The 13,410-nt window shown below is 51.6% G+C and overlaps 4 protein-coding genes across 4 annotated transcripts; 2 read left to right on the top strand and 2 right to left on the bottom strand.

Moving 5' to 3' along the window:
• Positions 1–214: 214 nt before the first annotated feature.
• TRIVIDRAFT_28516 (uncharacterized protein) lies at positions 215–1,458 on the top strand (the record flags this gene model as incomplete). The annotated part of the gene is made up of 3 exons (XM_014101103.1): positions 215–387; positions 495–720; positions 811–1,458. 3 exons carry the CDS (start codon positions 215–217, stop codon positions 1,456–1,458), a joined length of 1,047 nt encoding a protein of 348 aa, XP_013956578.1.
• Positions 1,459–2,131: 673 nt separating this feature from the next.
• On the bottom strand, positions 2,132–4,153 carry TRIVIDRAFT_12133 (uncharacterized protein; the record flags this gene model as incomplete). The annotated part of the gene is made up of 2 exons (XM_014100866.2): positions 2,132–3,725; positions 3,792–4,153. 2 exons carry the CDS (start codon positions 4,151–4,153, stop codon positions 2,132–2,134), a joined length of 1,956 nt encoding a protein of 651 aa, XP_013956341.1.
• A 682-nt stretch (positions 4,154–4,835) lies between these two features.
• Positions 4,836–8,765, bottom strand: TRIVIDRAFT_10484 (uncharacterized protein; the record flags this gene model as incomplete). Its single annotated transcript, XM_014100864.2, has 6 exons — positions 4,836–5,462; positions 5,523–7,103; positions 7,329–7,799; positions 7,890–8,378; positions 8,433–8,523; positions 8,590–8,765. 6 exons carry the CDS (start codon positions 8,763–8,765, stop codon positions 4,836–4,838), a joined length of 3,435 nt encoding a protein of 1,144 aa, XP_013956339.1.
• Positions 8,766–9,219: 454 nt separating this feature from the next.
• Positions 9,220–13,111, top strand: TRIVIDRAFT_71443 (uncharacterized protein; the record flags this gene model as incomplete). Its single annotated transcript, XM_014101102.1, has 5 exons — positions 9,220–9,246; positions 9,304–9,344; positions 9,399–9,519; positions 9,585–12,673; positions 12,763–13,111. The coding sequence occupies 5 exons, from the start codon at positions 9,220–9,222 to the stop codon at positions 13,025–13,027; spliced, it is 3,543 nt and encodes a 1,180-aa protein (XP_013956577.1).
• Positions 13,112–13,410: the final 299 nt, after the last annotated feature.

The raw sequence follows: 13,410 nt of genomic DNA, 5'->3' as shown, positions 1-13,410 counted from the left end.
ATCACGACAGGCAACGCATCGAGCTGAGAGCACTCGTCTTTTCTCCCTTGGCCATATCATATCATATACCCGTCCATCGCTGCATTCTTCCCCTTCGGCCTAGAAGCTTGTTCTTGAGTTCAGATTGCGCCTTTGAGGCGCTCTGCCCTCCTCTCCCCTCCCCTCCCCTCCCCTCCTCCTCTCCACACCAAACGAAACCGAGACCAAAACCGCAATGGCCGCGATGCTCGAGTTTCGCACCCAAGGGTTCAATCCCTATGCGGTCAAATACTCGCCGTACCACGACTCCCGCATCGCCGTCGGAACAGCCGCCAACTTTGGCATCGTCGGAAACGGCAGGCTCTTCGCCCTTGCGCTGACGGCGCAGGGCATCCAAGTTGAGAAGACGTGTGTTTTTACTTGCATATCGAAAGAAGCTCGGCCTTCCAGCAGGGCGCGTTTAGCGGAATTGAATTGAGGCTGACCAGAGGACTTTTTTGCATTTGCGCCGGCAGATTCGATACCAACGATGCGATATACGACCTTGCCTGGTCCGAGATCAATGAGAACCAGCTCGTGGTTGCTTGCGGCGACGGATCGCTCAAGCTCTTCGATATTGGCATGAAGGAGTTTCCCATCATGATCTTCCACGAGCATAACCGCGAAGCCTTTGCTGCTGCTTGGAATCCCGTCACCAAGGACACCTTCATCTCCAGCTCATGGGACGGGACCGTCAAGATTGTATGTCATCAAGGATATACACACTCCCTCCCTCCCTCCCTCTTCCTAACACTCTTCATACTTCATACTTACAACCCATGCCTCTTCTAGTGGTCGCCCACTCGCCCCTTCTCCATCAAGACTCTACCCATCGGCAGCTGTACCTACAGCGCTGCATTTTGTCCCTCCAACCCTTCCCTAATCTCAGCGGCCTCTTCCGACTCCCACCTCCGAATATTCGACCTGCGAATGCCCTCCTCCGCCAAATACCACCTCGCCGCGACCGTTCCCGTCCACGCACCCCCCAGCCACCCCGGCGCCATGCCGGCCGGCGGTCCGCCCTCCGAAGTCCTCACCCACGACTGGAACAAGTACCGAGACACCGTCATCGCCACCGGCGGAGTCGACCGGCTGATCCGAACCTTTGACATCCGCAATCCCACCGGCGGGCCGCTCTCCGTCATGCATGGCCACGAGTACGCCGTGCGGAGGCTGTCCTGGAGCCCCCACGCCAGCGACGTCTTGATCAGCGCCAGCTACGACATGACCGTGCGCCTGTGGAATGATGCCTCGAACCAGCCGCAGGCGCCTGTCCCCACGGCCCAGCCCGGCGCACAGATGGGCGTCATGAACAGGCACACGGAGTTTGTCACGGGCGTCGATTGGTGTCTGTTTGGTGCTGGCGGCTGGGTGGCTTCTGCCGGCTGGGACGAGAGGGTTCTGCTGTGGGATGCGAACCTTTTGATGCGCCCGCGGTGAGAATAAGGGAGTGGAGGGAGCAAGATTTTCACATTAATCAAACAAGAAGGAGTACAAGAAAGCACGCGGGTTTTTTGTTTGTTTTTGATACCAGGGGGCGTATTATCAAAAGAGCCACCCGTGGGAGATTAATCATATCCTGAACAGTAGAGCGTCATGTCACGGTGCCCCCGTCGCGGTTGGAAACTCATGCAACATGCTAAGAAAAAGTTGGGCCAGTTTTGACATAAAGAGATTCTACCTTGGCCAGTTGGAATGGGTGTCCATGTATTATTTTCAAATAGTGAGAGCAGATTTTTGTTTCATGTGTGAAATTCAAGTCATGACTATACTATAGAGTAAACCAATATATATCATTACATGCGTCATGATGTTTTGTTACAAAGAAATCGAGGAGATTTGTCCCTTTTTTGTGTGTTCCCATCCTGTGTCTTCCAAACTGTAGATTCCCAGTAACACCGTAGAATTTGATAATGTACAAGCCGTCTATGTCGATGAGTTTTTGAAAACGTGTAGCCGTAAAATACCACGCCTTATCCAGCAGAGCACCTCTGCCTGAACAGATACCAAGCATCAGAAAACGTAGAATAGTAAAGAGTTTCGCTGCTTCATGAGAATGCAGCCTTTTGTCGTCCCACCCCCAAAGCGTCGTGTCAAGAAAAAAATTCACTTTTTACCACGAAGACTCAAAGCCTCCGCCACGTCGGTCACCTCTGCCACCTCGTCCACCTCTACCACCCCTTGAGTGTGGTGGCGGCGCATCACGTCGCGCACGCTGTCCCATCTCAGCGAATGGGTCAGGAGGTCCACGACGCTCGAAGCGACCTCCACTGTGACGGTCGCCGTGACGGTCGCCCCGTCGGTCACCTCGCCTGTCATCCCGGTGCATTCGGTCACTGTGGCCGTCTTGGATGTTCAATCCGGACTTCAGGAGGCCTTGGTTCTTCGCCCAACCGTGGGAGACCGCAGGAGGCTCTGGCCAGCCCCAACCCTTGATAGCCCAGTCGTTCAAATCGTCAACAAGGTCCTCTCTGTCCGTAAGCTGACCACCGAACAGTGAGGTGTACGCGCTGGCCATCATCTTCCTGGGAAGGGCCTGGATGAGAGTCTTTGTCTCCTCGTGATAGGCGGGCAGTTCTTCCACTGCATTGATATCGACCTCGGCGCTTTCAAGTGTTTTGTTGGGCTTCAGGGGAAGGCCTCGCAACAGCTTTCTGGCAGAGTTTGCCGACATTGGGGGCACAAACAGCCAGCCCTCGCCACTCTTGTTCTGTCGTCCGGTACGGCCCAGTCTGTGGATATAAGATTCGCGCTCCCTGGGAGCATCAACCTGGATGACGTGGGTAACGTTGGGGAAATCCATGCCACGAGCTGTGACGTCTGATGAGAAGAGAATACCCGTCTTGGAGTTTCGGAACATGTCGGCTGCCTTTGTTCGCTGGAATTGGGAAAGTTGAGACTGGATAGCAAAAGTAGGGATTCTCAGCTGGCCACTCTGTCTCCGCTGGTAGCCAAGTTCACCGGCAAGCTCAACCATGGAAGTTGTGTTGAAATAGACGATGGCCTTGAACGGGGGCAGGGTGGGATCTTGCTTCGCAGCAGCAACCTCGCGGTCGACCAGCTCAAATAGTGAAGGGAACACGTTGGCCCAGCTCGAGACGGTGACGACGTTCTGAGGAATCCTGTCGTGGGTGAGAGTTTCGTGCTCGGGAATGGTCTGGACGAACTCGAAATCGTGGGGGCGAACCATCTGTCGGGCGAGTTGAATGACGTTATCGGGGATAGTCGCAGAGACCAGAATCGTCTGCCTGACCTTGTCCTTGGGCAGGTAGCTCTGAATTGAGTTAAGTTCCTTTTCGAAGCCGACATCAAGCATACGATCTGCCTCGTCCAACACAAGCGCAGCCAGCTTAGGGGCATCGATTCCGCTGTTGGGATCCTCAAGAAGGTCATTCAAGCGACCCGGGGTGGCCACCAGGAGGTGGCATCCCTGCCGCTGAGTCTGACGCAACATGGCAGACTTCTGAGTACCTCCAACCGCAGACTGCACAACCAAGCCGGTGCGTCTGCAAAGCCGCTTCGCCTCGGTAGCAATCTGTTCTGCGAGCTCACGAGTTGGCGACAGCACGATGCCGCGAATATCGTCAGACCTGGCATTTCGGGACGCCTTTCGTGTGGCCAATGTCGGGTCTTCTTCGATCATGCGCTGTAGGAGAGGGAGCAGGAAAGCAAGAGTCTTTCCAGTACCGGTCTTGGCTTGAGCAACACTTTGAGCATGATCAGTATAAAATTACTTGGACAGATGTTGCCTCATTCCCTTCTGTGTAGCTTACATGTCAGTTCCCTTGAGGGCCGGATTGATCGCTTTGGATTGAACAGGAGTCATGGTATCGTAACGCATATCCTGGGTGATTGCATCTAGCAAGTTGCGATGAACTCCGAGCGTCTCCAAATCCTGGAACGACGAGATTTCGCCAGGTGCAGCATTTTCAGGAACCTTGTCCTCTGCGACAGCAGCGTCGGCGCTGTAAAACCGGGTGAAATGGGCGAAGCTCTTCAAAGGCGCAATCGGACGAGATAATGATGCCGGGGCAGAAAGAGTTGCTGGAAAGGCTGTCCGAGCGCTCAGCAGCTTCGTGCTTGATGTCGCTGCGCGGGCCAAGCCGCTGCATCGTCGAATTCCGTTCCGAAACATGATGATATCCGCTTCTTATACAAAACTCCAATCAATTATCAAGATCAAGTATATGTATCAGAGCCCGACGACACAATCAAGTGCCCTTCGGATGAAGGAATATCGGGAAGAATCGACTGGGAATGTCGCGTGTTTTCTCCAAGTGCCGATGAAGCTTGTCTTGGATATTTTTTTTTTTCTTCTTTCCAACCTGAGCCCACTTAATGGCAGAAAAAAGTTCAACCCCTCCAACCGCTGTTCCGAGTTGGAAAAGTTATCGATAAGGCTTTAAGTGCAACTAACTATTCTGCAATAGGCTAGCTGCCTGTCACTGCTAATATCACGAATCGGAATTGGTAGGTACTTCGTAAATGAAGCTTCTGTTGTAATCACAATCCAAACGTATCCAAAGTAATGAAAGCAGTCGACGTTTGCTTGCTTCCCGTAAAACACCTTTTATACTAGATAGGCTGTCTAACAAATTCTTCCTCGTCAAACAATTGATTTCTTTCCCAAAACGCCAACCACCATGTCCGAATAGTGCCGCCGTCTTCCGATTATGCAATATAATGTTTCCCCATGCTTATTTGACTGATTCCCAACTCCATATTCCAAATCCTCTGATTCTTAAAAGTCACAGCACACGCAAAACCAATACCAGTCCTATCCTGCTCCGTGACGTAATGTACAGCCGTAACCAGTTTTATAACATATCCTTGCTCATCTCATACGACCATCCTCCATCTCGCCGCAGCTTGTCACGAGCCGCCATATCCTTTCGAATGTCATCCTCAGTCAAACGATCCAGGCCGCTCCAGTTGGCACTAGACGTCCTCTGGCGGAACTTGTGCCACTTGTCCTTGCTCTTATTGAAAACTTCCTCCATGATCAAGGGCGCCGGTGGACCAAAAATCTGCGATGGGTCCATCGACTCTTGCGCCATGAGAGCCCGCCGCAAGTCCGGAGAGTCAGCCCACGCAGCCACGTTCATTCCTTGAGCTTCATCATCGTCGTCGTCATCATCATCAGTCTGAATCTCGGGAAGCTCAATCGAATCACCGTTTTGAAACCGCGGCGAAGCCTTCCTCACACTCCCCTTGATACTGGCCAACTGTCCCGGACGGGCTGGTGTCTTGTGAGAAGGTCCAGCAGCAGTTGAGCCTGGCGCAAAGGGAATCGGGCCCTTTGAGATCTGGGCCATATCAAGAGGGTGGGCTGCTTTGATATGGCTGCTGTGCTGGCTTGTGACGGCAGCCTTGAACAAATCTCGAGTCGCGCTGGGAGGGGCGGCTGGATATCCATTCTGGAAGGCAGATTTCGTTGGCAGGTCCTGCAGGTTATTAGTCTTTGAGGACCTATAGTGGGTGGCACAAGTTGGGTTAAGACATACCTTCTTGAATCCCGTTGAAGGCCTCACTGGTGGGCCTTTAATCTTAGGAGCATTGTCCACCTCTGACTCATCATCACCATGTTCACTGGTCCGGCGCCGCTTAGAATCCTTGGTCTGGTATGCTGGCCCGCCTCGAGAGGGCGGGGGTCTTGAATACGTATCATCACTCGTCTCTGGCACTAGGGTGCGTTTTGCACCCGCTTTGGCAGCGTTTGATAGGGCACTAGCAGGTCTGCTTGGATCATCGCGCATGCTGGCCAAGCGGGAGGGCGGTCGAGCAGGCTGACCCTCAGCTTTTGAAAATGCCGACCTCTGCTGAGCCAAGGTTGAATCTGGTGGGCCGTTTGGCTGTGGCCGTACTGCCGGGGGCGGAGCTCTGGTCTGTTTAGCCTTTTCAATAGCAGCCTGCCTTTTCTTCTCTTCTTCCTGCTGTTTCTGCCGCTCCAGCTCAAGGCGCCGCTGTTGGTCTTGTTTTCGCTGCTCCTCTTGTGCTGCAATTCGCTTTCTCTCCATTTCTGCCTTTGCCTCCCGTCGTCGCTGCGATTCCCTTTCATCTTGCTCCTTTTTCCTGGCAGCCAATTCTGTTGCTTTGGATCGGCTAGCAGAAGAGGTAGCCTTGGGCACCGAAGATTTGGCCTGGTAAGACGACTTGCTGGTTTTTGATGAGGCTGTCGAATGGGTAGAGTTCAAGGTATCATGAGACGCGGTAGATACTCGGCTGCCAGCAGGCTGGTATTGCGAGTGTTGTGAGCCGGTGTTGACCCTAATAACGGTAGGGGGGGCTTTTATTTTTGAGGCTGAATCTTTCACTGGCTTCACTGGTCGCTTGATATCCTTGCCGCGGCCGGGCAGGGTCGGTTTAGTAGAGGAAGGGGGAGGCATGGGAGGCTGGGCGTCAGACATATCGGTGTCTTGATCCATCTGTCTGGACTGAGACGCCTCGCCAGCTCTCATCTTGCGAGGACTGGGCGGGCCAGTCTTGGAGGGATTAGGAGTTGCCTTGATTGCCAGCCTCTCGTCTTGTCTCTTGGCAGCGATTTCCTTCTCCATAGTAGCCACCTTCTCTTGCTCTTGGGTGAATGCTCGAGCCTTTTCTCGCTCTTTCTCTCGTGCCTTGTCAAGTTTATCCATCTGCTCTTCCATGCGTTTAACTTCATTCTCTCGGCGCTTCTGCTCTTTCTCTCGTTCTGTAGATGCCCTAGTGCGACGTGCAACCGGCTTTGTTGGGCTCACGGGCTCGGTAGGTTGAGATTCGATCTCCTGGGGCTTCAGAGCGATAGACTCCGAAGATGGTCCCGCATGCAACGCTAGACGGGTGGATGATGGCGACATTAGGGACTTCCCTTCAGCGTTGGTAGCAAGTAGACCGCGAGAGCTCTTCAAAATAGACGACAGCTTGCTCTTGACTTGCTTTAGTGGGCTATCCCGGAAGCCCCGAGTGGGTGATTTAGAAGGGGTGTCAGCCAACTCATCGTGAGAAAATGCCAGACCGGGATTTGATATGGAAATTGCCTTAGATAGAGGAGCAGTCTCTCTCGCCAAGGCAGAGGAATCAGTCGGCATAGTTGATGAAGATGATGACTTTGTAGGATTAAAAAGGCTATGAGCCGTATGCTCATCAGCCTGAGGTGGGTCGTCATCATCTCTATCCTGAATGCCTTCCATAATGTCCGCTGTGTAGCTCTTGGTCAAGATTGGCCTCGCGTCTCTAGCTTCTCTGGCCTCCCTGGCCTTTTTGGCTGTATTCGGCGATTCAATCCAATCATCGTCATCGTCATCGTGAGAAGTCCGCGGTGTTGTAGAGACCGGCTCCTTCTCGGGAGAAGCCGCCTTTGGGCTCGTAACGGCCTGTGCTTGGACTGGATCTTGCTGTGCCGCTGCCGCATTAGATGTCTGCTTGGTTTGTCCAAAGCTTCCTTGCGGCTTGCTCAGCATGCTGATTTGATCTTGCAGTCTCTGCGTATATGTCTTCGTATGATTCACGCCAGGTCGATCAGCCTCAGGGGCTTCATAGGCGGGGTAAGCGTCCTCTGCTTCCACTTCCATGCCATTGGCTTTGTCCTCGTGTGTTGAGTCGTGTTTAGCGAGGTTTCCGAGGCTTTTGCCGCCAGTCTGTCTCTGGTAGTAGCTTGTCCTGCTACTGTTCCCGGTATCGACATGGCTGTTCCGAGACTGTCGCGCACCAAGGCTTTTGCCCGAGGTAAGAGGTTCCCGGGCTGGCAACGAAGCAAAATTCAAGCTACTTTTTCGAACAACGGGCCTAATCGGGCTTGACCCCTCAGATGCAGACTGCTCATCATCTGAAGATACTTCAAAGTGCTTGGCAGAAATGGGTGGGTTCCTAGAAGATGGAGCCGGTGATGTTACGGGCGCTTCAGAAGATGGCTCATCCGCATCGAATTCTTTGGCTGGCGACTCTGGTTCGTCCTGTGTCGCATCATATGGTACATCTGGCAGAATATGTGTTGTTGAGTCCTCTTTCGTTGTTGGAAAGCTCTTTGTCGGAGACACTGAAACAATTTTTCGGACCGGGCTTCGCCTTACTGAAGATCCGCCAGGGGGTAATACGATATCGCTGTAGGGATTTGCAAAGTCTTCGGGCTCCGCATTTTCGCTAGGATCCGTGGCAATGAAATCTTGGCTCCCATAATAGCCAGAATCCTGCAGGGCTCGAGGAGGAGGAAGCGGTCGCGAGGGGGAGAAAACTTGTCGCTGAGGAGAGACGGGGTTCGTGACTAGTGGTACTGCCTTCGACGCGACCTGATGTAGCTGAGGAGGATGGGGACGGGTGGTATGTGACAAGGGCTGGCTTTTCGAAACACTAGGGGATGCTGCTCTAAATACATCGGATAGAGGCTGGTTGTTATCTATTAGAGTGACGTTTCGTAAGGGACGTTCAAGTAAACCCACCACTCGCGCCTCGGCTGCATTGACCTTCCGAGTCGTATGGGGTGTTTTGCCCCTAAGTTTACCAGGAGTTTTAAATGCTTCTGTGATATTACTGGAAAAGGGTGTCAGCATAACCATCCATTTTGATGGATGGTGAATGGGGGGCGGAGAAACCAACACTTCGTTCTCGTTCAAGATTGCAGCCATGTGCTCATTAAGCCATTCAACCTCATTGTGGGCAGAATAAGAGAACTCCTCTACTTCTGATTGCACAATCTCCAGCGCAGATGCTCGCTCTTCGCCCACCCACGCCGCGGACCCGACCTGGAGACGCGGGCCTCGCACAGCAGTCATGATGTCGCGCGCACAGCAACAGGTGCAATGTCAGATTTGCAATGCAGGGCTGATAGGGATCGTCTCTGGATTTTGTCACAACATCGGGGGAGTGACGTTGGTGTTTGGCGTGAAATCAGTTGTCGAGGAGGTCTCTAGGACGACGATGGGGATGGTGAAGGTACAAAGTAAATAAGCTGGGCTTGTTCATCATTCCAAGGTTGCAATGTTTTGATGCGCTCCAGATCGGGTTAGTGCTCCTACAGGTAGCTCCCAGGTACTCGAACCTTCGCGTCTTCACACCGGCATTAAGCCGCACGTGATAACGTCATCAATCACGTGTCGATACGGCTTATCAGAACCCAAACACGGGGGTTGTTTACTTGGGTCGCGTCCCTGGCTCGGTGGAGTTGCTTGTGCATTAGAGCGACAAGTTTGTACTATTCAATCCAGCATTGCATCGCGACTTGTCACAATGAGGGTGATAGAAGTGATCATTGACGTAAGTGCTCCTTTCCGCGCCTGACGTTGTTACTTATCTCGTTAACCCCTCTAATAGGGCTTCAAGTCCTATGCCGTGCGAACGGTGATATCAGGATGGTAGGCTTGGACCCCACGACGAAAGCTTTCATTCAGCGTTATTGACCAGCCTAGGGACGAGAGCTTCAACTCCATCACCGGCCTCAACGGCAGCGGAAAGTCCAACATTCTCGATTCAATATGCTTCGTTCTCGGAATCACAAACATGTCCACTGTCCGGGCGCAGAACCTCCAGGTATACCGGCTCATGGTTCACCTTGCGTGTGGCACACCCCGATCGAGTAGTAACACGGAATGCAGGATCTCATATATAAACGAGGCCAAGCGGGCGTCACCAAGGCCAGCGTCACGATTGTCTTTGACAACAGAGATAAGAAGAAGTCTCCCATTGGATTCGAGGAGTATGCCACCATCAGCGTGACTCGACAGATCGTTCTTGGCGGCACGTCCAAGTATCTGATCAACGGCCACCGCGCGCAGCAACAGACGGTTCAAAACCTCTTCCAATCCGTCCAGCTGAACATCAACAACCCAAATTTTCTCATTATGCAGGGACGAATCACCAAAGTCCTCAACATGAAGCCCGTGGAAATTCTGGCCATGATCGAAGAGGCTGCGGGTACGAGAATGTTCGAAGATAGGAGAGACAAAGCGTTGAAGACAATGGCAAAGAAGGAAACAAAGCTTCAAGAGCTCAGTGAGATTCTCAGAGACGAAATCGAACCCAAGTTGGAGAAACTGCGCGGAGAGAAGAGAGCCTTCTTGGATTTCCAGCAAACACAGAATGATCTAGAGCGGCTCTCCCGCGTTGTGGTAGCATACGATTACACCAAATGTCAAGAGAAGTTGAAACAGTCCGCGGCTGATCTTGAGGCTAAGAAGCAGCGCCATCAAGGCCTCGAAAGTTCAGCCGCTCGTCTTCGTAACGAGATTTCTCATCTGGAAGAAGATGTCAAGAGAATACGATCACAACGAGATAAGGAGCTCAGGAAAGGTGGCAAAGCACAAGGTCTCGAGGATACGGTGAAGAAGCACGCCAATGAACTGGTGAGACTCACAACAGTCATGGACCTGAAGCATTCGAGTTTAAATGAGGAAGAGGAAAAGAAAGCCGCTGTCGAGAGGACGGTGTCAGAATTGGAAGCTACTCTCAAGATAAAGACGGCAACATTCGATAACGTCAAGGCAAAGTGCGAAAAAGCCAAGGATGACTTGGCAAAGCAGAGCACGGAAGCCGAATCTAAAGAGGAGCTGCTGCAGACATTGCAGACTGGAGTTGCTTCAAGGGAGGGACAAGAAAATGGATACCAAGGTCAACTCCAAGAGGCAAAAAATCGCGCTACTGCTGCCGCAACCATCCAGGAGCAGGCAAAGATCAAGATTGCACATTTGCAAGGTCGAGTTAGGGAGGAGGAACCCCGAGCTCGGAAAGCCAAGGACCAGAACGCCGACCTCTTGCGTGAGCTGGATGGTTTGAAGTTGCAGGGACAGAGGCTGGAAAAGGAATTGAGCAAACTCGGTCTCGAGCCTGGCCAAGAGGAAGCAATGTACAAGCAAGAGTCGAGTTTGCAGCAAACTGTCCGAAGTCTGCGGCAGGATTGCGACACACTGAAACGACAAGTTGCCAACATCGAGTTCAATTACTCCGATCCTATTCCCAACTTTGATAGGTCAAAAGTCAAAGGCCTAGTTGCACAATTGTTCGCGCTTGACGGGGAGAGAACTCAAGCTGGAACAGCACTGGAAATATGTGCCGGTGGGCGACTGTACAATGTCGTGGTTGACTCAGAAGTCACGGGCACGCAGCTGCTTCAAAAGGGCAGGCTAAGAAAGCGAGTGACAATTATTCCTCTAAACAAGATTTCGGCTTTCAAGGCGTCAGCACAAACCATTGCAACTGCACAGAGACTTGCGCCTGGTAAGGTTGATCTCGCACTGTCACTGGTTGGCTATGATGATGAAGTGGCCTCTGCAATGGAATATGTCTTTGGCAATACACTTATCTGTGCGGATGCCGAGACGGCGAAAAAGGTTACGTTTGATCCCAATGTAAGAATGAGGAGCATCACACTAGAAGGAGATTCCTATGATCCTTCTGGAACACTTTCCGGTGGCAGTTCTCCAAACTCCAGTGGTGTTTTGGTGACATTACAAAAGCTCAACACTCTGACTCGGCAGCTCCATGAGGCTGAAACACAATTGAAAGATATTCAGATCATGATTGCCAGAGAGAAATCCAAGCTAGATCAAGCCCGTCGGATCCAGCAAGATTTAGACTTGAAGAAACACGAGATCAAGTTGGCTGAAGACCAGATTAGCGGAAACTCATCTTCTTCAATCATCCAGGAAGTCGAAAACATGAAGGCGACCATTGCTGAGCTGCAAGCAAGCATATCCGACGCCAAATCACGCCAGGCTGAGGCCAGTGCGGACATCAAACGCATTGAAAAGGATATGAAAGATTTCGACAGCAACAAGGATGCCAAGCTAGTAGAACTTCAGAAGTCTCTAGACAAACTGAGGGTGAGCCTCGAAAAGAACTCAGCAGCTGTTAAAACCCTACAAAAAGAGCTGCAGGGTGCTCAGCTAGATCTAGAGCAAGTTGGGGGCGACCTGTCAGCGGCTCGAGAACAGCTTCAAGAAGTAGAAGTTGCCATCAAGGCCCAGCAGAAGGATATCGAGGATCTGGTAAAGCAGCAGGCCAAGGTGACAGAGACGCACAAGACCGTCCAAGCCGAACTTGATGACGAGAGAGCCAAGCTGCATCAATTCGATGATGAACTTAAAGCCTTGGAGGATGCCACACGCTCAAAGAATGCACAGATCACAGAAGAAGGTCTAGAGATGCAGAAGCTTGGTCACCAAATCGAAAAATTCCACAAGGAACAGCAATCCGCGGCGGAAAACGTTGCTCGGCTCGAAGCTGAATACGAATGGATTCACGACGAGCAAGACAAGTTCGGCCGCAGTGGCACGCCCTACGATTTCCAGCGCCAGAACATCGGGGAGTGCAAATCCACACTGCGGAACCTGACAGAGCGGTTCCAAGGCATGAAGAAAAAGATCAATCCCAAGGTGATGAACATGATTGACAGTGTGGAGAAGAAGGAAGTCTCGCTCAAACACATGATCAAGACTGTCATCCGAGACAAGCGCAAGATTGAGGAGACCATTGTCAGCTTAGACGAGTACAAGAAGAAGGCGCTCCAAGAGACTTGGGAGAAGGTGAATGGCGATTTTGGACAGATCTTCTCTGAGCTTCTCCCAGGAGGCAGTTTCGCCAAGCTAGATCCTCCGGAGAACAAGACGATCAGCGACGGTCTTGAAGTGAAAGTCTGCCTGGGCAAGGTGTGGAAGCAAAGTCTGACAGAACTCAGTGGTGGTCAAAGGTAAGCGTCTACTCTCTTTGTTTGGCATTTCTAATTTTGCTACAATGTCTATATGTGAACACAGGGCATGCTAACATACGAGGCAACAGGTCACTGGTCGCACTGTCGCTCATCATGGCTCTATTGCAGTTCAAACCTGCGCCAATGTACATTCTCGACGAGGTCGATGCCGCTCTCGATCTTTCTCACACACAAAACATTGGACGACTCATCAAGACGCGCTTCAAGGGCTCGCAGTTTATCGTCGTGAGTCTGAAGGACGGCATGTTCCAGAACGCTAACCGTATCTTCCGCACACGCTTCAGCGAAGGAACGAGTATGGTTCAGGCGCTTACGCCAGCGGACATGAAATGATTGAAGCAAAGAAAATGATATTAAAAGAAAGAAGAAAAAAAAATTAACAAACTTCCGTATACTCTAACTCTAGGACCATGCGATACGATGTGACGAGAAGTATGAATGGGATTCAGGAGCAGGTGGAATATAATCTAACACCAATGTGGATATAAAAAGAGAGAAATAATATGAGCCTTTTTGCCTTTTTTTTAACCTCTATCATTATGTTAAGTACGACAAGGGAGATGTAACCGTTTGATATGTGGATGAACACACACAATGAATGGACGTTATTTCCGACGAGCTCCATACACCTCCGCCACAGTCCATTCCTCAAAACTCCGTGTTTTTCCCATGGTGATCCATCCTCGCCACCACAATTCAACCCGTTTCAACCCATT

The sequence above is a fragment of the Trichoderma virens genome, assembly GCF_000170995.1.
Source record: "Trichoderma virens Gv29-8 chromosome Unknown TRIVIscaffold_6, whole genome shotgun sequence".
Classification (NCBI taxonomy): domain Eukaryota; kingdom Fungi; phylum Ascomycota; class Sordariomycetes; order Hypocreales; family Hypocreaceae; genus Trichoderma; species Trichoderma virens.
Note: the sequence above shows the minus strand (reverse complement) of the source record. Positions and strands in the feature narration are given on the sequence as shown.